Below are 22,146 nucleotides of genomic sequence, written 5' to 3'. Positions count from 1 at the left end.
CAGACCACCTGATCTGCCTCTTGAGAAATCTGTATGCAGATCAGGAAGCAACAGTTAGAACTGGACATGGAACAACAGACTGGTTCCAAATAGGAAAAGGAGTACGTCAAGGCTGTATATTGTCACCCTGCTTATTTAACTTCTATGTAGAGTATATCTTGAGAAACGCTGGACTGGAAGAAACACAAGCTGGAATCAAGATTGCCAGGAGAAATATCAATAACCTCAGATATGCAGATGACACCACCCTTATGGCAGAAAGTGAAGAGGAACTAAAAAGCCTCTTGATGAAAGTGAAAGTGGAGAGTGAAAAAGTTGGCTTACAGCTCAACATTCAGAAAATGAAGATCATGGCATCTGGTCCCATCACTTCATGGGAAATAGATGGGGAAACAGTGGAAACAGTGTCAGACTTTATTTTGGGGGGCTCCAAAATCACTGCAGATGGTGACTGCAGCCATGAAATTAAAAGACGCTTATTCCTTGGAAGGAAAGTTATGACCAACCTAGAAAGCATATTCAAAAGCAGAGACATTACTTTGCCAACAAAGGTCTGTCTAGTCAAGGCTATGATTTTTCCAGTGGTCATGTGTGGATGTGAGAGTTGGATTGTGAAGAAGGCTGTGCACCGAAGAATTGATGCTTTTGAACTGTGGTGTTGGAGAAGACTCTTGAGAGTCCCTTGGACAACAAGGAGATCCAACCAGTCCATTCTGAAGGAGATCAGCCCTGGGATTTCTTTGGAAGGAATGATGCTAAAGCTGAAACTCCAGTACTTTGGCCACCTGATGCAAAGAGTTGACTCATTGGAAAAGACTCTGATGCTGGGAGGGTTTGGGGGCAGAAGGAGAAGGGGACGACAGAGGATGAGATGGCTGGATGGCATCACTGACTCGATGGATGTGAGTCTGAGTGGACTCCGGGAGTTGGTGATGGACAGGGAGGCCTGGCGTGCTGCAATTCATGGGGTCGCAAAGAGTCGGACACGACTGAGTGACTGAACTGAAATGATTATAATAAACCATAGGCACAAGTACAGCTATGTGTGAATCTTGTGAATTCTTCTAGAGAATCCTAGAAATTGGTATAATTTGTATCTCTTCTGTGTGGTGCTTTTTGTCAAGTCTAGGTATCGATATAAATGAATCTGCTCTGGGTGACTTCGATGGAGAAAGATTTGGATCCCCTGTATGCCTGTGTGCTAAGCCGCTTCAGTCATGTCTGACTCTGCAACCCTATGGATTGTAGCCCTCCAGGCTCCTCTGTCCAATGGGATTCTCCAGGCAAGAATACTGGAGTGGGTTGCCATGCCCTCTTCTAGGGGATCTTCCTGACCTAGGGATCGAACCCACGTTTCTTACATCTCCTGCATTGTCAAGTGGGTTCTTTACCATTAGCACCACCTGGAAGCCCCTACTGATCTGATTTCTTGCAGGCTCCTCTCCTTTCCTGGGGCTCTGGAAAGTGGACTATGAAAATTACTGGTGCCTAGTATCTTCCTCGGAGAAGGCAATGGCACCCCACTCCAGTACTCTTGCCTGGAAAATCCCATGGACGGAGGAGCCTGGTAGGCTTCAGTCCATGGGGTTGCTAAGAGTTGGACACGACTGAGTGACTTCACTTTCACTTTTTACTTTCATGCATTGGAGAAGGACATGGCAACCCACTCCAGTGTTCTTGCCTGAAGAATCCCAGGGATGGGGGAGCCTAGTGGGCTGCCGTTTATGGGGTCGCGCAGAGTCGGACATGACTGAAGCGACTTAGCAGCAGCAGCAGCAGCAGCAGTATCTTCCTACAACTGCAAATTTTTATTAGTGTCATATCTCTGTGAGCTTTAATTTTGTTTTGTGTTATTTTCCCAGTTAATTTAATTTGTCTTTCCTACCTCTCCTTCTTCCCCAAAGAATCAGCTTTTGGTTCACTTATGTTTTTTCTCCTTTCATTTATTTGTCTTTATCATTTTAAATCCTATTTTGCTTAGGAACTGTTTTCTTTTTTTATTAAATTGTAAATAATGTTATCTTTTTTTTCATATTAAAAATACTTGGGCCGCCAGAGGATGAGATGGTTGGATGACATCACTGATTCAATGGACATGAGTTTGAGCAAACTCTGGGAGATTGTGAAAGACAGGGAAGCCTGGCGTGCTGCAGTCCATGGGGTTGCAGAGTCAGACACGACTGAGTGACTGAACACCAACAATGGCTTTCCCTCTAAAATACAGGATCCTATACTTCTTTTTTTTTTTTTTTTACATTCATCAGTTTTAATTATTTACTAAAACAGTTTTAGTTATTTCATTAAAGAGATTCCCTCCCTGTTCCCATGGTTGTTCAATAGTCTGAAAACTTAAAAGAAGTCATATTTTGAGTAATGTAGCAGGCTACACTGTTTAGATTAATCCCCCAGATGAAAACAACTAAAAAATGTTAGGCCAAAATCTGAATGAAAATGGGGATCTGGAGGGAAAGTAGAACACTGAGGTTGCTTCTGCCTCTGATGACATCTGCCAGCTAAGGAAACTTGGTCGTTATTTTTTTAAGTCCTCTGACAGCCCATGAATTTAGAAATTAAAGACTTAGTTGTGCAAAGATGGAGCGCGTAAGAGGAAACCTTCCCCTACAAGGCTAGGATCCTAAAGGGCTGTTATTTCCTCAGGTTAAGAATGAACCAGAATTAAACCTGCTCACACTCGAATTCTCATTCCAAAGAGACACATGAAAAATAAAATCCTTTGAGGCTGAACAGTGCAGAGGGAGTAAAGGAAAGAAAAACCCTACCCCAGGGAAGTTAAAACCACATGCTGGCAGAGACTGTGAGTATGTAACCTGATTCACCTTTCCTGGTTGGTCCAAAAAAGCGTCATGCTGTGAACTGGTCTAAAGTAGTCATGGATTGACTCTAGGTGCCTGGCCCAAATACAGATTCTCTCTGGAGGAAGGTACCATCATCCTAGGCCTCAGAGAATCTCAGAAATATGAGCAGTTAACATACTAACAAGCTCATCAGGCAATGAGACACCAGAAGCCAGATTCAGCAGAAATACACCTACAGTGGCTTCAGGTATCCATCATTATCTACATTCTTATTTTGAATTCCAGAAACCAAATAGATTGAATTTACTAGAATTCCCACTCTGTACAAAAGTTAGCCACATACTGCCCAGATTCAAGAACCTAATAGATTCGGATGATGAGATGATAAAAATCAATATGCAAATGACAGAGAACGTTCTATAAATGGGGAAAAGACTTTAACAGATCTTCACAGACAGGGATATCCAAATGCCAGTAAACACATGAAAAAGTGCATATGGGAATATGCAAATTAATACCACAGTATTATACCACTATACAGTCCCAGAACAGCTAAATAAAAATAGAAAGACAATATGTAAGGTATTGATGAACATGTGGATTGACTAAAAGTTTCATATAGTGCCGTGGAAGTAGAACCTAATAAAGTCCATTTTGAAAGACTGCTTGCAGTATGGACCAAAGATAAAACCTATGGCCTAGCAATTGCATTCACAGTTGTTTCCTTAACAAAAATGTATGCTTATGCTCCCAAAAGATGTGTACAAGAGTGTCTATTACTATCTGTAATAGCCCCAATTAGAATATCTTGAATGTATATCTTCAATGGAGTGGATTAATCTATTGTGATAAATTCATACTGTGGAAGACTACACCCTATGACAATGAAAATAAATAAAATACAGCTATCTGAACAACATGGATGCATTTCATAAGCATAAAGCTGAATGAAAAAAAAAGCCAAATACACACTGTGTGATTTTTTCCTATATAAATAAAGTTCAAAAGCAGACAAAATAAATATATAATATTAAAAGTTAAGAAAGTGGCTATCCTTTGTGAGTGAGGTTAGAGACATGGGATTCTGGTGAAATTCTGTTTCTTAATTTGGGTGCTGGTTAATTATCATGCTTAATTTGTCTACTTATAATTTCTAGATTTTTCTGTATGTATAAGTTAATAAACCCCCCCAATTTTAAAAGAGACATTGAAGAAGACATAAGTAAATTGGGAGATACACCAAATCGATAAATTTATCAATAGATCAGGTGAAATCCCAGTAAAAATCCCAGCAGGTTTTTTGTTTGTTTTTGGTGTAACTTGGCAAGCTTATTTTAAAGTTTCTGCAGAAACACAAAGCACTAAGATTAGTAAGGTCCTTGAAATTCTTGAAAAAGAATTAAAAGAAAAAGATGGACTTAGTGTACCAGGTACTGTACAACTACAGTAACTAAGACAACGAGCTAATGGAATAGTATAGAGAGACTGAAAACAGAATACATATTTAGAAACTTGATATATGACAAGATAATATTTAATATCAGTGAGGAAAGGATGGATTTTTTTTGATAATAAGTTCAATTGGAGACAACTGGTTATTTATATGGTAAAAATACAGAATTGAATATCTATATCACACCATACACAAAATAAATTATAGGTGGAATAAAACCTAGGAGTGAAGGCAAAACTATAAAGCCTTTATAATGTTGAAAAATATTTCATAATTCCAGGTTAGGAAAGAAATTTCTCAAGCAGGACATGAAAAGCTTAACCATAAAAGAAAAGCTTAATAAATTAGATTCCAATAAATAAAACTTCCATTCATTAAAAGTCACCGTAAAGAGACTGAAAAAGATTACAGAATGGGAAAATATTTTTGCAACACATGTAACTAACAGTAACAACATATAGTGAAGTGAAAGTTGCTCAGTCATGTCCGACTCTTTGTAACCCCATGGACTATACAGCCCATGGAATTCTCCAGGCCAGAATGCTGGAGCGGGTAGCCTTTCCCTTCCCAGGAGATCTTCCCAACCCAGGGATCGAACCCACATGCCTCCTACATAATAGGTGCTTTTCTAACAAGGCTAACAACATGTAGGACATCTACAAATCAGTAAGAAAAGACAGACATTACATGACAAACCTAGGCAAAAGACTTGAAGAAAAATTTTATAAAAAGAGAATTTCCAAACTGCCAAAAATATATAGAAAGGTATACAGCATCATTAATAACAAGAAAAACACATTAAAACCTCAATGAGATACCATTACAAAGGTATGAGAATGGCTAAAATAAAAAGTCCAAAATTACAAGTGGAGCAATGTGAGCTACCAAACAGTGCTGGTAAATTGGAAAACAATTTTTATAATAAAAAAGAAGATGTACATACTCTACAATCCTATAATTCCACTCCTAGGTATATGCTTTAGATATAACCTTTTGAATGTCTGACATTATACAGTACATGATAAAATAGTCAAAGTAGCATTATTTGTAATAAACAACCCCAATGTTCATTGGCAACATATGATATATTCATACAATAGAACATTATTCAGCATAGATATCATACGAACTGCAGCTATACAGTGAGGTGAATCTCAAACATAATATGTAGTGGAAGCTGCCCAATTTCCCTTACCAGGCCAGGGCACCCACCCCTCAGCTCCTGTATTGGCTGATAATGGTTCACAGGTGGCCCCTGCTCTGGAAAATTGCCCTCTTTTAAAAATAAAATTATTTATTTATGGCTGTGCTGGGTCTTTGTTGCTACGTGGGCTTTTCTCTAGCTGTGATGCGTGGGGGCTACTTTCTACTTGCGGTTCCTACTGCAGGGGCTTCTCTTGTTGCAGAACACCGGCGCTAGGGCAACTATCGGTAGTTGCAGCTCCCTGGCTCTAGAGCAAAGGCTTAATTGTTGTGGTGCACGGGCTTATTTGCCCTGCGGCATGTGGGATCTTCCCAGATTAGGGGCTGAACCCACATCTCCTGCATTGGCAGGCGAATCCTCTACCACTGAGCCACCAGGGAAGCTCCTAGAAAATTGCACTTGACCTGAAGGCCACCCCCAGTGCACCCTGGCCAAAGACTGCTTATGACCTGTGGGTCCAGTTCTGTGGTGTTTTTGCTCAGGGAGCAGGCTGCAGCTGAGACTTCATCTTTGCTTAGCGCTTGTAACTGCCCTGTCCCAGCTTCCTTCACTGCCTTTCTCCTGAGAACACAAGGTCCACAGATCACACACACCTGAAGCCCTGTCTTGTGTCTGCGTGGGAGGAATCTGATATGAGACACAGTGCTAAGCTAGGGAGAAAGATATAAAGAGTACATATTTTATGATGCACACTCAGGTGGTAAAGTAACGAAAAGTGAAGACATCCCAATGTCAGGATAATGTTCACCTCTGGTTCTGTTTCTTGATCTGCATGGCATTTACTTGAATGTTCACTTTATTATTTAAACAATATATGCACGTTTTATGCACCATTTTAGTATGTAATCAGTTTCCTAATGAAAGCTTCCCTTTAGACATAATCTCTGGTAATGTTATTCTGTGAATGAATGCCCTTTGCTTAGTTTTATTTCACAAAGAAACAACTGTTAGTCTTAGACCCAATAAGCATCTGCACGAGGATAAAGAAGCAGCTCCTCTGGAGGAGCATCTTTCCGTCATGGGCCAAAGGCTCTTTCACTGCCATTAATACTATGAGCATGTGAAGTAATGAGTTGTGATGACTGCCTGAACAGAAGTATTGTAACGGAAGTATTACAGATAACACGCTTTGGGGAGTTAGGTGTCAGTGATCTCAACTGAAAACATCTGAGAAACAGAGGTCAGAGAAACATTATGAATGGAGTCTTCTTTGAATGTTTTTTGGTCATTTGGCCAGTATTTTCTGTCTTTTTTTTTTTGGTGGAGCAGTGGTTCTTGAAATTGAACATGCATGAGAATCACCTTAAAGCAGACTGCTGGGCTCAGCCCCAGAGATTCTGATTCTGCTGTTGTGGGGGCGGGGCTGGGGAATGTATGTTTCTAACAAGTTTCAGGTGAGGCTGAGGCTGCTGGTCCAGTATCAGGCTTTGAGACGTGCTGGCCTAGAACAAAGAAATCTTCAGTTAAATGAACAAGAAGGGCTGTGTGGCTTGTGAGTGACTCATACTGTTTTATTCGTGGGATCCCTTCTCTCCCCAAAAGCTTCAGGAGTACCTGGCTCAGTCAGCCTTTGATGGACTTTTGGAACTAAGTTAATGGTCTTAATCACTGGCCCTTTATTAACATGGCTGGGTGATGGTTGTCATTGTTCAGTAGTGTCCAACTCTTTGCGACCTGGGTAATATATAATTAAAATCCACAGTTGACCCAGAACCTTCATTAGCATCGTAACAGCGATCTTCTATCCAGGTATACTGGCAATGTCAGGAAAAAAAGAAAGACTTTTTTCAGAATTCTTCCCTCTCCTAACTTATTCCTGAGTATACTGAAAGAAGAATAAAGGCACAGCTGAGTCATAAGTTGGAATCCTCCCTATCAGCTCTACCTATTAAAAAGCTGTACAACTCACCTTTCCCTGGTGTGGCCTGAATTCAGCTCCTCCTCTCCTCTATCCCTCTCTGGTGGCCTGGTGCTTCTGGGCCTGTATATTTGGCTTTTTTGTGCTTCCTCCCAGTAGAAAGATCATCAAAGGGGGCCCTTTCTTCTGAGCTGGTGCACTCCACGTACAGGCAAGCAGCCAGGCAAGCAAGTCCTTGTCTGCATGCTCAGTTGTGTCTGACTCTTTGTGACCCCTTCACTGTAGCCTGCCAGGCTCCTCTGTCCATGAAATTTCCCAGGCAAGAATACTGGAGTGGGTTGCCATTTCCTACTCCAGGGGATCTTCCTGACCCAGGGGTCGAACCAGTGTCTCTTGCATCTCCTGCATTGGCAGGCAGATTCTTTACCACTGTGCCACCAGGGAAGCCCAAGCAGGTCCTACTCATTTCCTTAACCAGCATGCTGGTCTAGTGCATGGACTGTACAACCTCATCAGGCCCCCATCTGCCCATCTGCAATTCATGCCACCAGCATGACCTCCCTCGAACTCCATTCTAGCTGCACCCGGGCTTCAAAATCTACAGTGAGAATATGGGCCCCCAAGAGCTCCAACCCTTCTCCCTGGACCCAACAGCCTTGACGGTGTGAAAACTGCATCTCTTTTCAGCTTCTTTTCCTGTCACCTCTGCTCATAATGCCCAAGCTACTACCAAATGGAGCTTCTAAGCCTGGACACGCCGTACTCCTTTATTCCTGCATGGCTTTGCACATATTGATCCTTTAACTTGAAAGCTTGTCCTGCTTGCCTTTTCCCCTTGTTTTGTCAGCCCATTTCTATTCATTATTTTAAAAAAGAATTTCACATGAAAGAAAATTGTACTTATTATTTTAAAACTTGGAAAATATGAAGAATTATGGGGAAAATGTCCATAAAAAAGATAACTGTGGTCCACACTTTGCTTCTCTGGTTTATTTTTTCAAGGTCTTATACACACACACACATATATATATATATACTTTAATTATGGATCATACCTTAAAATAGTTTGTATCAGGTTTGTTCCACCCCATATGACACTGTAAGCTTTCCTCTCAATTTTTATAAATTATTTGAAAACATCTTGTTTATACGGCTGCATTATTGTCATATATGTGTGTGTGTGTATATTATACATGAAGAGTTTGTCTAACCCTTGTTTCCGTCATTTAGATGGTTTCCTTTTCTTTTTTTTTGCTATTTTAAACAATGCTACAAGGAAGAGTTTTGCACATAATTGTGACAGCCCCTCTGATTATTTTCTGGAAAAGAATTCTAGAGTGGAGTCACTGGAATGGTAGAAAAGAACACGTTTAGGCTCCTGATATGCACTGCCAGGTTGCTATTGAGAAAATGTGAACAGGGCTTCCCTGGTGGCTCAGTGGTAAAGAATCTGCCTGCAATGCTGGAGACATGGTTCCATCCCTGATCTGGGAAGATCCCACAGGCTGTGAAGCAGCTAAGCCGGTGCACCACAACTGTTAAGCCTGTGCTCTAGAGCCCAGGAACCACAATTACTGAGCGCATGTGCAACAGCTACTGAAGCCCAAGTGCCCTAGAGCTTGTGCTGCCCAACAGGAGAAGCCACCGCAATGAGAAGCCTGCGCCCTGCAAGTAGAAAGTAGCCCCCACTCGCCACAACTAAAGAAAAGCTGGAACAGCAACGAAGACCCAGCACAGCCACAGATAGATAGATAGATAAATAAGTAATTTAAAAAAAAAAGAAAGAAAAGGTGGACAAATTTATAAACTCACCAGGGGAGCACCAGTGTTCTTTTTATTTAATAAGAGCCTTTCTGTTATTGACAGTCATAATTATTTTTGTGTGTGATCCTTGATAATTTGATTTTAATTTAGCATTTCTTTGGTTAGACAGGAATTCTTTTTTACATTTATTAACCATATGTATTTCCTCTCATGTGGACTATTTTAGTCCTTTCTTTAGTTTTCAACTGGAGTCAAAATTCCTACTCATCTTCAATACTTGACTTCGGTATCGTCTCACTGTGCAGTTCTGACAACCCTACAGAACTACCCCAAGTTAGGGTTAGTGACAACCCTACCCTATGTAACCCCGAGTTCAGATTTTCTCTTCTAATGGGACTTTGCATGCACATTTATTACTGGGATTTCCATACTCTGTTGTAACTGTTTACATGCTTATCTCTCCCACTGGACAAAGAGCAACTTATGGGCCAGAACTAAGTCTTATGTACTTTTTTCTTCAGCACCTAATTCCCTGGCACAAGGTATCTGTCAATTAAAACTTATTTAATAATATAATGAATAAATTAATGAGGATCATTGAAAAGTTGACTTTTGACTTAACAAGGATTTCATACAGATGGTGTATCTACATTGTGACAGAAAGAACCACTAATTCCTTGAATAAACATATGCAAAATTGTTTAAAGTAATGTATTTGCTAATGGGACAGTCTATAAAAACCCATTCTATTAAACTGCTAGAGAATGAAAGGCTGCTGGTAAACTTTTACTCAAAACAATGAAACAAAACCAAAACATGAAATTCTTTTCTTTCATTTGAAGAAAAGTAATTTTCTTTGCAAAATATTATAAAATTATGTTTATTGATTCATCTGGGAACTTTTCAAATGACCTTGACAATGATCATAACACTTTCCAAAAGGAGAGCATAAAAAAATGAACTTCCTCTGACAATAAAACACACAGGTAGTTACACATTAAGTACATAAGCAAGAGTTAAAGTTGAAAACAAGTGTATTTTGCATCACATCACACTCTCAATTATAATTTGTGTATTCCTGTATTTGACCATTTCACAGTTTTGGTACACACAAAAAACACACACATATTTCCAGGTTAATACCACCTCTGAGATAAACCAGAGGTAAAAGCGGGGCTGCTGCTAACTCTGGTCTTTGGAAGGGATGGCTAAATGGGGGTCTCAGGCTATTCAAACATAGCTGGTTCTCCAGCTCAGAGTCTGTGTTGGGTATAAAGGGGCCCCACAGATGCCAAAAGCCCTCTGATACCCCCGTGTATTCTTCTACCCAAGGTGAAAGTTCTTCCCTGCAAGCTGTGTCTACAGTCTCTTGTTTGGTTTAACAGCTGCAGCTGTATTTCCCCCACTTTTCCCTTTTGGTCATAGTGTTGCTAACATTTGTAAACATGTACAATTAAATGTATTCTTAAAGTGCTTGGCTGTGCTCCATCTGAGCCACATCCTGCTCCAGCTGTATTTCTCAGGAACCTCCATAAGATCTTACCATCTCCACCAAGGGCAGAATATGGCTTTAACAGGTAGCTGTTAAGGTCATCGCCACCATGCTCAGCTGAGGCTGACTGAGTCCCTGTGAGCTTGTTGCTGTGCTGAATGCCCCGCTCTGTTATAGCCATTTGTAGTAAACATGCTTTCTGGGAAATTATACATCCCAGTCTTTCAACGAACGATAAATCCCTCCCCACCAAGGAATCCATCAATATGATAAGCCTACAAAATGGAAGTTCCAAAAAACTGAAACATTTTGTAGCCCACTCCCAAATTTTCATGCCTACGGACACCCTCCAAATAAGAAATTGGACTTAAAGGATAAAAGGCATTTTTTTCTTCTTTGGATTGTAGACCTTGCCTCGCATTTACTTATTTATACCTTTGGCTCTTCACACAAGGCAGTGAGCCTTCTCTCAGGGGTTGGCCAGAGAAGGATGCTCCAAATGCCTGATCTAGTTACATTTTCACCTCCCTTTTAGGAGGTGCATCTCTAATTCAGGCTGTAGTTGAATCAGTTGGCAAAGATAAGACTTAATTAGGGGCAATTGTGATACACAATACACAAATCAAGTTTCGCTAGAAATAAGGAGAATAAGAAAATTTAAGAACAACCTATTACATAATTGTAAACAGTGGTGTTTCTTCTGGATTTAAATAAAGACCCAGAGGCCTAAGGTCTCCTTAAAAAATTAGGGACAACAAGTACAAACATTGGAACAATCACTATAATTGCTTTAAGACTTTAAACACTGTTTGGGTTAGTTGCTAAGTTGCACTGGACTCTTTTGACACCATGGACTGTAGCCCATCAGGCTCTTCTGTCCGTGGGATTTCCCAGGCAAGAACAGTGGAGTGGGTTGCTATTTCCTTCTCCAGGGGATCTTCCCAACGCAGGGATCGAACCCAGTTCCCAACCCAGAGAATGAACCTGGGTCTCCTGCTTTGCAGGCAGATTCTTTAGCAACTGAGCTACCAGTTTAACTGGTATAACTCAAAATGAAAAACTATTATAACTATTATTAGTTATAATAATAATAGTTATTACATTATAACTCAAAATGAAAAACTCCACTGAACTGATTCATGAATACAGAGGGACAACACATTAAGAATGAACAAACAGTTTTGAAAATACATTTAGATATTTTGTTATGGAACATACCTTTTATGGATATAAATTATAAGATTTTTTTGTGGCTCATGGTTCTTTGCAGAAGATGAGATGTATTCTTGAGTTTATGAGAGAGGATAACATAGTTATAGACTGGATTCCATGTTAGTTTGGCAAGAATTGCTGTGCCAATTTCTATATATAAGGGGCCTTATGAAAATCTTGCGAAAAAACATTCGAAACACTGATGTTCTGAAAATGATGAAAATCCAAGGGTCCACAATTGAGATCACAGAGAGAAAGCGCAAGGCTCGGAGGTCTTCAGTTTCTTCAGTGGTTCCATTTTGCTCAGGAACAGCTTTAAACGCTCCATAGTAAGCACGATACTGTTTTAAAGAAAAACATTAGATTAGGATAGCAAAAGGTCTATGGCTGCGATAAATTCCCTTACTTCACTTAGAAAACATTATTTTTCCATAAGAATATGGCAGTTTGCCTTGGGATATTCATTTTGGCCACTGTCATGGATGGGTGCAAGTGAGGAGCCAGGGAGGTGCAGGTCCTCCTGGAAGCCCCAGGCTAATCCCTGGAGCTACCCTGCCGGCAGTCAGAGCAGAATTAGCGTTACCTGGCCATGCAGAACTAGCGTTACCTGGCCGTGCAGAGGAAGAGCTGAAGTGGGACAGATCCAGTTCACTGAATTGTCTACAAACAGGGTCACCAGACTCCCAAAGATACTAAATTTCTTCCCTTCTTTCTTCTGCCTCCTTCCTGTTCTTGATTCTTAGCACAGAAATAAGTCACACGTGAAATGTCACATGTGTGGAGGCACCAATGAAACAGAAACTTCCCTTTCTCTGAACTTTTTTTATTGAAGTATAACTGATTTACGATGTTTCAGGTGTACAGCATATACATATATACACACACACACACACATAGATGCATATATATACACATACACACATATATACATCTATGTGTGTATGTGTATATATATACATATATATGTGTGCGTGTGTGCATATATATATCCTTTTTCAGATTCTTTTCCATTATAGGTTACTATAAGATATTGAATATAGTTTTCTCTACAATACTGTAGGTCCTTTATCTATTTTATATATAGTAGTATATATCCGTTAATCACAAATCCCTTATTTATCCCTCCCTCCAATTTCTCCTTTGATAACCAATTTGTTTTCTATGTCTGTGAGTCCATTTGAAACAGAAACTTTTAATCAATGTGAAAAGACAGGAAATATTCCAGTGGAGGGGCTTCCCAGGTGGCGCTAGTGGTAAAGAACCCTCCTGCCAATACAGCAGATGTAAGAGACATGGGTTCAATCCCTGGATGAGGAAGATCCCCCGGAGGAGGGCATGGCAACCCACTCCAGTATTCTTGCCTGGAGAATACTGGACAAAGGAGCCTGGTGGGCTACAGTCCATAGGGTCACACGGAGTCAGACAAGACTGAAGTGACTTGCATGCATGCATGCATGCATGCATTCCAGTGGAAAGACAGGAGACAACTCATGTAAATTAGTTATTCTTAGCACAGATGCTTATCTTTCTGTGGTTGGCATCCTCTTGTCAGACTAGGAAGAAACCTACAACATTCTAGGCAATATATTCAGGGACAGAAAGATAAGCCTACATACCTGTGCCCAGCCACTCCTATTGTCTTTCTCTTCCCTGAGGTCTCTGGCTTTTGGGTAGCCCTGCAAACTGCCTCATCCCTTTCCTGCCATTCAGTCAACACTGCTGTTTTGACCAGCACTGCAACTGCCTCCCACTTGGTTGGAGGCCAACTGCTTTTTCTCAATACCCTTACATCACCCAAGCCCACTGAGATTTTTAAATTTATAATGGGACAAAATAGACGCTAATGGACCAGAAAATATGCAAACTCAACATTAATGGGAGGGGATACAAATAAGTGCACAGACCAAACCCATTCAAGGCAGTCAGGGATATGAGAAGATGTATGTTCCCATAATTGTTTCCTTACCTTTTAATTCTTTTTTCAGTAGAGCATTTCAGTAGGCTCAGATACTCCCATCTAGTGCACTTAGGAAAACAGAGGTTATCTGGAAGCCCTCCCCCATTATAACTGTTTAATAACACAAAGAGTAATAATAATGGCTAATGCCCATACAGAATTTCATATTCCTAGGCACCATTCTAAGCATTTTACTTTAAAAAGTTTGTCTCATACTCACAAAAATCCTGTTAAGTATGTTCATTATCTCCATTTTACAGATGTGGAAATTGATCATGTGCCCAAATCCTACCTTTTTTCCAGGCCAACCTAAAGTATTACCTCCATCTCGAAGCCTCTTTGAAGTGATGGTTAAGCTCATCAGCTTTAGAGTCTGACTATCCAGGTTAGATAGAATCCTCTCACTGGCTATGACATTTCAAGCAAGTTACTCTGTTTCTTCATCTATACAATGGGGACAATCGAACCTATTTTCCAGCATCGTTACAAAATTCGAATGAGATAATATGAGTAAAACCTCGAGAACAGGTCCTTGCATATAATAATAATAATTCAATAATTAGCTAGTATTACTGTTTTATCAATTAGGAGTTAATCCTTTCCTTTTCTAAACTCTTTTCTGGCCCTACTCACTCCCTCTCACACCCTGGATTATAGCTCTGTGGGCAGATGAGAGGTTTTTCTCATTTTAATTCCCTGCAATGAATTATAGTGCCTGGAATGTTGTAGGTTCCAGATCTGAGATGAATGAGTAAATGGATGGCAACAGGCTACACACTTCAGTTGATTGAAAAAGGAAACACTTCATATGACTTAAATCTTTATATTTGCTCCTTTCTCCTCAAAGTGGAGAAAAATATAATTCTTACTATTTGAGAATGCTTGATTAGTTGGCATCTGGGTAACTGAACAATGTTTAAATTATGAAGACAAATCATTTTATTTCTATTCAGTATTCATCAATATCAATTTTCTTGCATATTAAGTTATTTTAGTTGATATTTTCAAGTCACTTGATTTGTATTAGAAATGTAATATTTATTCTATGAATGGCCTTTTAATTTTATTTATTTTGGGGGTTACTGAAATTATGACAAATTTGTTCACTCTGATAGTGATCAAAATACATACTCTATTCAAGATATCTGTTTGAACACTATCTAGACTTTCAAAAAATTTCTGATGATCAATAGTATTCCCTAGAAGATACTTTATATAACTGCTCCTATAAGAGAGGGTTGACTAAGAAACATACTCAGAATATACAATGGGCTTGTTTAGAGAATGCAGTCCATTACAGGGAAAATCAGATGGGAAGAGTGCCCTCTGCTGAAACTAGGGATCCATGAAAAAATGTTGCTGTTGCCAGCTCTCTGGATACTTAGCCCTGATTTGCTAACTCCTGCTTCAGAGTGTGGTTCTTCAAATGTGATCTCTACATCAGCAGATGAAGTGGAGGATGCTGAATTCTTCAAAAATGTCTGAATCAGCAACTGGAGAACAGGGCCAGCCAGCTATGTTTTTAAAAGTACTGCTGATGAGTCTGAGTGTGCTAAAGTTTGAAAACCATTGCTAAATATCTCCACCTATATCTTAATCTCTTTGTTTATATAGCTATATATTTATTTATTTTGGGGAGTTCCGATCCTAATTCAGACAACTATTGGCCCAATACTAAGACCTTCATTTAAGGGGGAAAAATCACATTATATGTCACTTTCATCTACCCTTGAAAGTAATGTCCAAAACTGCTACACTGCCATAAGAAACTTAACTTTCCTATTCACATAAGTCTCAGGGCTCCAAAAACATGGACTTGACAATGAATTTATTTAAACGTTGTTCACGTTGAACAAGTACACTGTGGAGTCAGGAGAGAAAGAGGAGCAATACTTCTAGCCTCAGCCACTCCTAGAAGTCTTAGCAGGGATCACAGGAAGAAATACCTTCAAAACGAGGAAGTAATTCAATCTGCACCACCACCTGCATCAGTTAATTGAAACACAAAATAATGGCCCACCTCGCTTGCCAAGGTAGAAACAACACCGGTCGAGACAGGTTATCAGAGCGTCACAACTAGTTGAAACCTTCCTCCACACCTGCTAGTCCAAACAGCCTTTCCGCCTCTGCAGCCACCACTCCCTGCAGCGGCAGCACGGGAAAGGGCGCCCTCCACTCCTCAAAGTTTACACACCAGTTAAAAAAAAAAAAAAGACTAGACTAAACCTACGCTTTTAGTCACTCGCGTCTGCAAATCAGTTTGGCAGGATTACACCTTCTCTTATTCCCTTTCCATACCAACACCGGGGGCGGGGAGGTAGGTGGGGTGGGAAGAACGCCCAGATGTCATTTGCGCATTTCTGATGCCACTAAAATCATGGGCAGGTGTAATGAAATAAAACCTCGCATAGCCATTGGAAAGTGGGAAAGGACTCGTACTGCCGAGGAGAAACCAAGTTCTGCTTCCCAAGTTCTGAGGTGCAAAAATAGCCTGAGACCTTCTCAGAGCACTGGAGAGGTTCTGCCGGACTAAGGGGACACAGTCCGGTTCCTGCTTTTCCTAAATTTCTGTGGCTTTACCTCTTTTCGCTCAACAAATCGGATTCTATCTACTGAGGACTGCGGAGGGAACGGAAACTGATCCGCGGAACGCGGGAACACACCCTCCGGGGTCTGGGCGCAGCTTCTCTTGCACCGCACCCAACACGCCCCACCCGTCCCTCTCCTCTCCTGCGGCCCACCGCGCGTCAGTCTCCTGCAGCTTTAGCGCGGACAACTCACAATTAAAGGCAGGGAGCACATGGTGAAGAGCACCGTCATGAGGGCTAGCAGCAGGAGGTGATCCAGCTCCTCCAGGTGCAGCGGGGTCGCCTCCCTCTCGCCGGCGCCCGGCTCGGCGCGTTCCCTGGAGCCAGGGCGCAGGAGTCCCCGCAGCCGCAGGTGCATGGCATAGAGGTTGCGCATGGCGCTCAGGTTGCACAGCACGATGGCGAGCACCAGCAGCAGCATGAGGCTGGCGTAGAGCACCGAGTAGCTCAGCACCGACAGCGAGCGCTCCTCGTGGACCATCTGGAAGAAGCACCAGGTGCCAGGGCAGTACTGCACAAACTTCCCAAAGCCCACCAAGGGCAGCGCGCAGAAAGCGAGGCAGAAGGCGCCCACCACCGGCGCCACCATTGCACCCCGGCGCGGGGTGAGGTGCCGTCGATGGAAGAAGGGGTGCCCCAGGGAGAGCCAGCACTCCAGGGCCATGGCCAGCAGCTGCAGCGTCGAGGCGAGCCCGAAGAAGGACATGATGAAGGCGAAGGCTTGGCACAGAGAGCTGTCCGATCCGGGCACCAGCTCCCGCAGGCTTCGGTTCTGCGCGTAGGCGGACAGCACGAAGGGGCTCACTAGACACTTGCCCAGGAGGTCTGTGATCGTCAGGCCGAACACCAGCACGTAGAAGACGGAGGGCGGCGGGCGCGGCGAGCGCGGCGGGCACGACCCCAGACCGGAGCGCGCCAGGAGTCCCAGGGCCAGCAGGTTGCCCACGAGGCCCGTGCTGAAGAGCACCCCGCCCATCGTCGCCGAATTGCCCTTCTCCACCGACGTGGTGTTGTGGCAGCGGTAAAACAGCGGCCTCATGACCGGCGGCCCGGCGAGCCGGAGCGGAGGCTGCGGGAGGACCGGGGCCACGGGGGTCCGGGTGCAGAGAAGCCTCCCGGCCGCTCTGCGCGCGTCTCGGCCGAAGAGGTTGCGCCGCCGAGGAAGCTCCGTGGGCGGCGGGGTGTTTCCCAAGGCGCCTCCTATCCAAACTCTCTGGTCACACCCCGCCCCTCGGGGCGGGACGCGCGGAGGGGTGCGCAGCTGCCAGTGGCTTTGCAGGACGCTCTGGGTCCTGAGCAGAGAGACAGACCCTCAAAGCCCAGAGTCGGGGGACAAAAAGAAGTAGGTAGCCTCTCAGCGTCCAAGGCCATCCCTTCTTGCGAGGCAAGAGAACGTACTGAAATGGAGGGGAAATTAAGCGGCAGCCACGAGGGTGGAGAGGGGTGAGAGGAAGTGGTGGTGGTAGGACTCTGAAGTCGAGCGCCGCTGGGGTGCTCAGAAAACGCGATACTACTTTTCTTTTATTTACTTATTAAATTAATTTGTTTATTTTACTTTAAAATATTGTATTGGTTTTGCCATACATTGACTTGAATTCTCCCTGAGTGTACATGTGTTCCCCATCCTGAACCCTCCTCCCTCCGCCCTCCCCATCCCATCCCTCTGGGTCATCCCAGTGCACCAGCCCCGAGCACCCTGTATCATGCATCAAACCTGGACTGGCGATTCGTTTCACATATGATATTTTACATATTTCAGTGCCATTCTCCCATATCATCCCGCCCTCGCCCTCTCCCACAAAGTCCAAAAGACTGTTCTATACATCTGTGTCTCTTTTGCTGTCTCGCATACAGGGTTATCGTTACCTTCTTCCTAAATTCCATATATATTCGTTAGTATACTGTGTTGGATGTGAAAGTTGGACTGTGAATAAAGCTGAGTGCCGAAGAATTGATGCTTTTGAACTGTGGTGTTGGAGAAGACTCTTGAGAGTCCCTTGGACTGCAAGGAGATTCAACCAGTCCATTCTGAAGGAGATCAGCCCTGGGATTTCTTTGGAAGGTATGATGCTAAAGCTAAAACTTTGGCCACCTCATGTGAAGAGTTGACTCATTGGAAAAGACTCTGATGCTGGGAGAGATCGGGGGCAGGAGGAGAAGGGGACGACAGAGGATGAGATGGCTGGATGGCATCACTGACTCGATGGACGTGAGTGTGAGTGAATTCTGGGAGTTGGTGATGGACAGGGAGGCCTGGCGTGCTGTGATTCATGGGGTCAAAGAGTCAGACACGACTGAGCGACTGAACTGATACTGTATTGGTATTTTTCTTTCTGGCTTACTTCACTCTGTATAGTAGGCTCCCGTTTCATCCACCTCATTAGAACTGATTCAAATGTATTCTTTTTAATGGCTGAGTAATACTCCATTGTGTGTATGTACCACGGCTTTCTTATCCATTTGTCTGCTGATGGACATCTAGGCTGCTTCCATGTCCTGGCTATTATAAACAGTGCTGCAATGAATATTGGGGTACATGGCGACACTAGTTTTGACTTTAGTGCTTTGAGGAGGGGAAAAGGTAACCAACCTTCACGTTAACACCTATGCCCTGAAACAGGGTCTTCTAGATCCTGAGATAGGAAAATGAGCTTCATTCCCTAGGTGAGGAAACACACCTTGGAAGGTCAAGTCACCTCTTAGGGTGACAGAGCTAGTAGTTGGTCGAGCTGTACCTGAAACCCGGATCTGCTATTGAGAGAGTCTGTCTTGCTTCCATGGTTTGTCCTCTCAAGATTTCAGGGAAGTGACTCCAGGGAAAACCAACAGGAGATGTTGGGTGGCATGAATCACAGTGGCTGTGTAGACACGGTGAGAAGAGGATGGTTAAGAACACTGATAATATCAGACCTGGGTTTAAGTCCCGGTTCTACTACTCATTGCTGGTGTGATCCTGAGAGACTTGCTTAACCTCGAGAGAAGTAACAATCTAACAGCTTGTTTGCCTCTTGGGAAACAGGGATAACGTGTGTAAAGTGCAGACACATAGGAAGTGCTGAGTATAGTACATTTATCAGGATTCTCCCCTGTTTTAGGGAGGCTGTTTTAATAGCTAATGTTTAGCTGCAATCTTGAGCATGGGTTTCGAAACCAGAAAATAGGAGACTTAGTTTAGTGCTTTTTCACTCAGGTTTGTGACTACTAGAAAACATTTCTTCTCTTCTGGCCTTTGACTTGGTTGCATTGGAGAGGCAAAGGAGTTAAATCGTGTAAGTGTGATAATAACTTTAATTAACGCTTGATACCCTGTGAGAGTGGAGAAGGAAATGGCAAACCACTCCAGTATTCTTGCCTGGAAAATCCCATGAACGAAAGAGCCTGGAGGGCTACAGTCCTCGGGGTCACAGAGTCCAACATGACTGAGCGGCTAACACACACCATGTGAGAGAAACTGGCTTGAGTGTATAAATTTGAGTGGGATGACCAGGGCCCTATTACATAAACAAGTAAATTATGCCTTGGCTTGAAGAAACTAATTTTTAGGCTCAGTGCCTGTTCTGATGGACAGACTCAGAGAGAAAGACTATTGGGCTTAAGATGTAAAAGCCTTAAGGGTAGCAGGAAAAGCTGCTTTCAGACTGAAAGCCTGGCCAGTAATTCAGGTCATGGGGTGGAGATGAAGAGTCCACACTTTGGAGTTAGACAGTTCTGAACTCCATCATTAGCTGTGTAAACTGGGAGTTATTTTACTCAATTTCCCTTGAGTCTCATAAATAGAATATGGGACTTATCCTGACCTTGTAGGGTTATTGTGAAGCTGGGAAAGCATAGGGCATTTGTCATAGAGTAATAAAAATACTGAGAGCTAACATTCATAGGCCCTTGTTTATATATGTGGAACCCTCTGTAATCCTTTCAGATATATTCACTCAATTAATAGGTCTTCGGGGGCTTAGTTACTTTCTCCCTCTCCTTCCTACCACCTCTCATGCCTACTTCCAGCCCCTAAAGAATAATGATGGATTTAGAAGAGCTCCATTTGCATTGATAAAGTGGAAGAAGCAGCAGTCTCAATAACCAAAGGGCATAAGAAGCTGATGAATCTGAGGTCTGCTCTCTAGACAGAAACACACACACTGGCACAATTTATACCAATTTCAGTGTTTTCACAGTTTCGTGAAAGAATGAGGCCCAGAGGAAGCCCAGTGGACTCTCTAGCTTAAGAATCTTCCTCTAATGTTGTTGTATAGGGATGTTCTCTGAGGTGTACCTATTCCTTTTTTTTTTTCTCTTTTTGCAGTCTCATTTTTCTCTTCCAGCTGCCTTGACCTCTACAGCCCTTCTGATAATGTAAACACCCTTTTAGAAACAACTCTAAAGTGGGACTGAAGGGGCACTGTGGATCCTTGACATGATCTCTGTATTTCATGTTTCAAAGGTTGATGGGTTTGAACGGGTATAATTCAGGAAACCACATGCTTCCTCCTGACCAATGTAGCTGGCCTTTACCACGGGGTTTCCGGCCTGTTCTGCCTGTTCCCTCTGGTTCATCCTGCCCTGTTTTCAGACTTAACTTTGGAGTATCCTGTCCCTCCTCCTAAGGAATCTTGTTTTACAACTTCACTCTTCAGCCCAGAAAAGAATCATTTGTTCATTCATCAATTTTGCTCATTCATTTTTGAGCTTTTACTTTGTGCCAAGCATGGGGGGTGAGTTGTGTGGGCTTTGAGGAACATACAGCAAAGAGAGAAGGCCAGTGACTGTCATGTGATTTTTTTACATGGTTACATTGATACATTTTTGTATCAGTTTTCAGAGTAACTAGGCTAAGTCATCCCCACCCCCGCTACCCCCAGCAAAAGAGAAACTTTAATGAAAATATCTTGGGTCCAGTTACACAGTAAAGGTACCTTCATTATTTACAGAGCTTGGAGAAGGCAATGGCACCCCACTCCAGTACTGTTGCCTGGAAAATCCCATGGACAGAGGAGCCTGGTAGGCTGCAGTCTATGGGGTTGCTAAGAGTCAGACAAGACTGAGGGACTTCACTTTCACTTTTCACTTTCATGCATTGGAGAAGGAAATGGCAACCCACTCCAGTGTTCTTGCCCGGAGAATCCCATGGACGGAGAAGCCTGGTGGGCTGCAGTCCATGGGGTCGCACAGAGTTGGACACGACTGAAGCGACTTAGCAACAGCAGCAGCAGCAGCAGCAGCAGCAGCAACCACGCTGCTTATTTGGGTTACAAGAAAAATTTACTGGAAAAATATATATGGTATAATGTAAGCTGCTAAGTCACTTCAGTGATCCCATGGATTGCTGCCTAGCAGACTCCTCCGTCCATAGGATTTTCCAGGCAAGAGTACTGGAGTGGGGTGCCATCGCCTTCTCCAATAATGTAAGCAGACACATCTAAATATGTAATTGTATGATGATTTTGTAAATATAAAGACTGCATATGCTCATGGATAAGAACTAGAAGTTGACATAGGCACATAAAACATGAAGTTAAACTTGAGAAGTGATGGTAGAAAATTTCTTTTTAGATTTGTGACATTTTTAATACAGTATCTGTAATAATTATCTGAAAAGATTTTAAACAGAAAACAAGTATATGCTCATGACAAGATTTTAGGAAGGGAAGAGTAGGAAAAAGAGTAGTATTTCCTGGATCCATCCTGACTGTCCTTACCCATTCCTCACTCCCACTGAACTCTAAAGTGATATTCTGGGCTGGGAGATTGTGAAGAGCAGAGAATACAGAGGAGGAAAGCTAAAGAGTAAAGAACAAACTTAACTAA

The 22,146-nt window shown here is 42.6% G+C and overlaps 1 protein-coding gene and 1 pseudogene across 1 annotated transcript; one reads left to right on the top strand and one right to left on the bottom strand.

Moving 5' to 3' along the window:
• Window positions 1-9,959: 9,959 nt before the first annotated feature.
• Window positions 9,960-17,870, bottom strand: PTGDR (prostaglandin D2 receptor). The gene is made up of 2 exons (XM_027553754.1): window positions 16,538-17,870; window positions 9,960-12,140 (listed from the first exon to the last, which is right to left on the bottom strand). Exons 1-2 carry the CDS (start codon window positions 17,381-17,383, stop codon window positions 11,901-11,903), a joined length of 1,086 nt encoding a protein of 361 aa, XP_027409555.1. The 5' UTR covers window positions 17,384-17,870; the 3' UTR covers window positions 9,960-11,900.
• LOC113899629 overlaps window positions 17,382-22,146 on the top strand; it is a 36,354-nt pseudogene continuing 31,589 nt past the window's right edge.

The sequence above is a fragment of the Bos indicus x Bos taurus genome, chromosome 10 (genome assembly GCF_003369695.1).
Source record: "Bos indicus x Bos taurus breed Angus x Brahman F1 hybrid chromosome 10, Bos_hybrid_MaternalHap_v2.0, whole genome shotgun sequence".
NCBI classification, from domain to species: Eukaryota; Metazoa; Chordata; class Mammalia; order Artiodactyla; family Bovidae; genus Bos; species Bos indicus x Bos taurus.
This window is presented reverse-complemented; position numbering and strand designations above follow the sequence as displayed.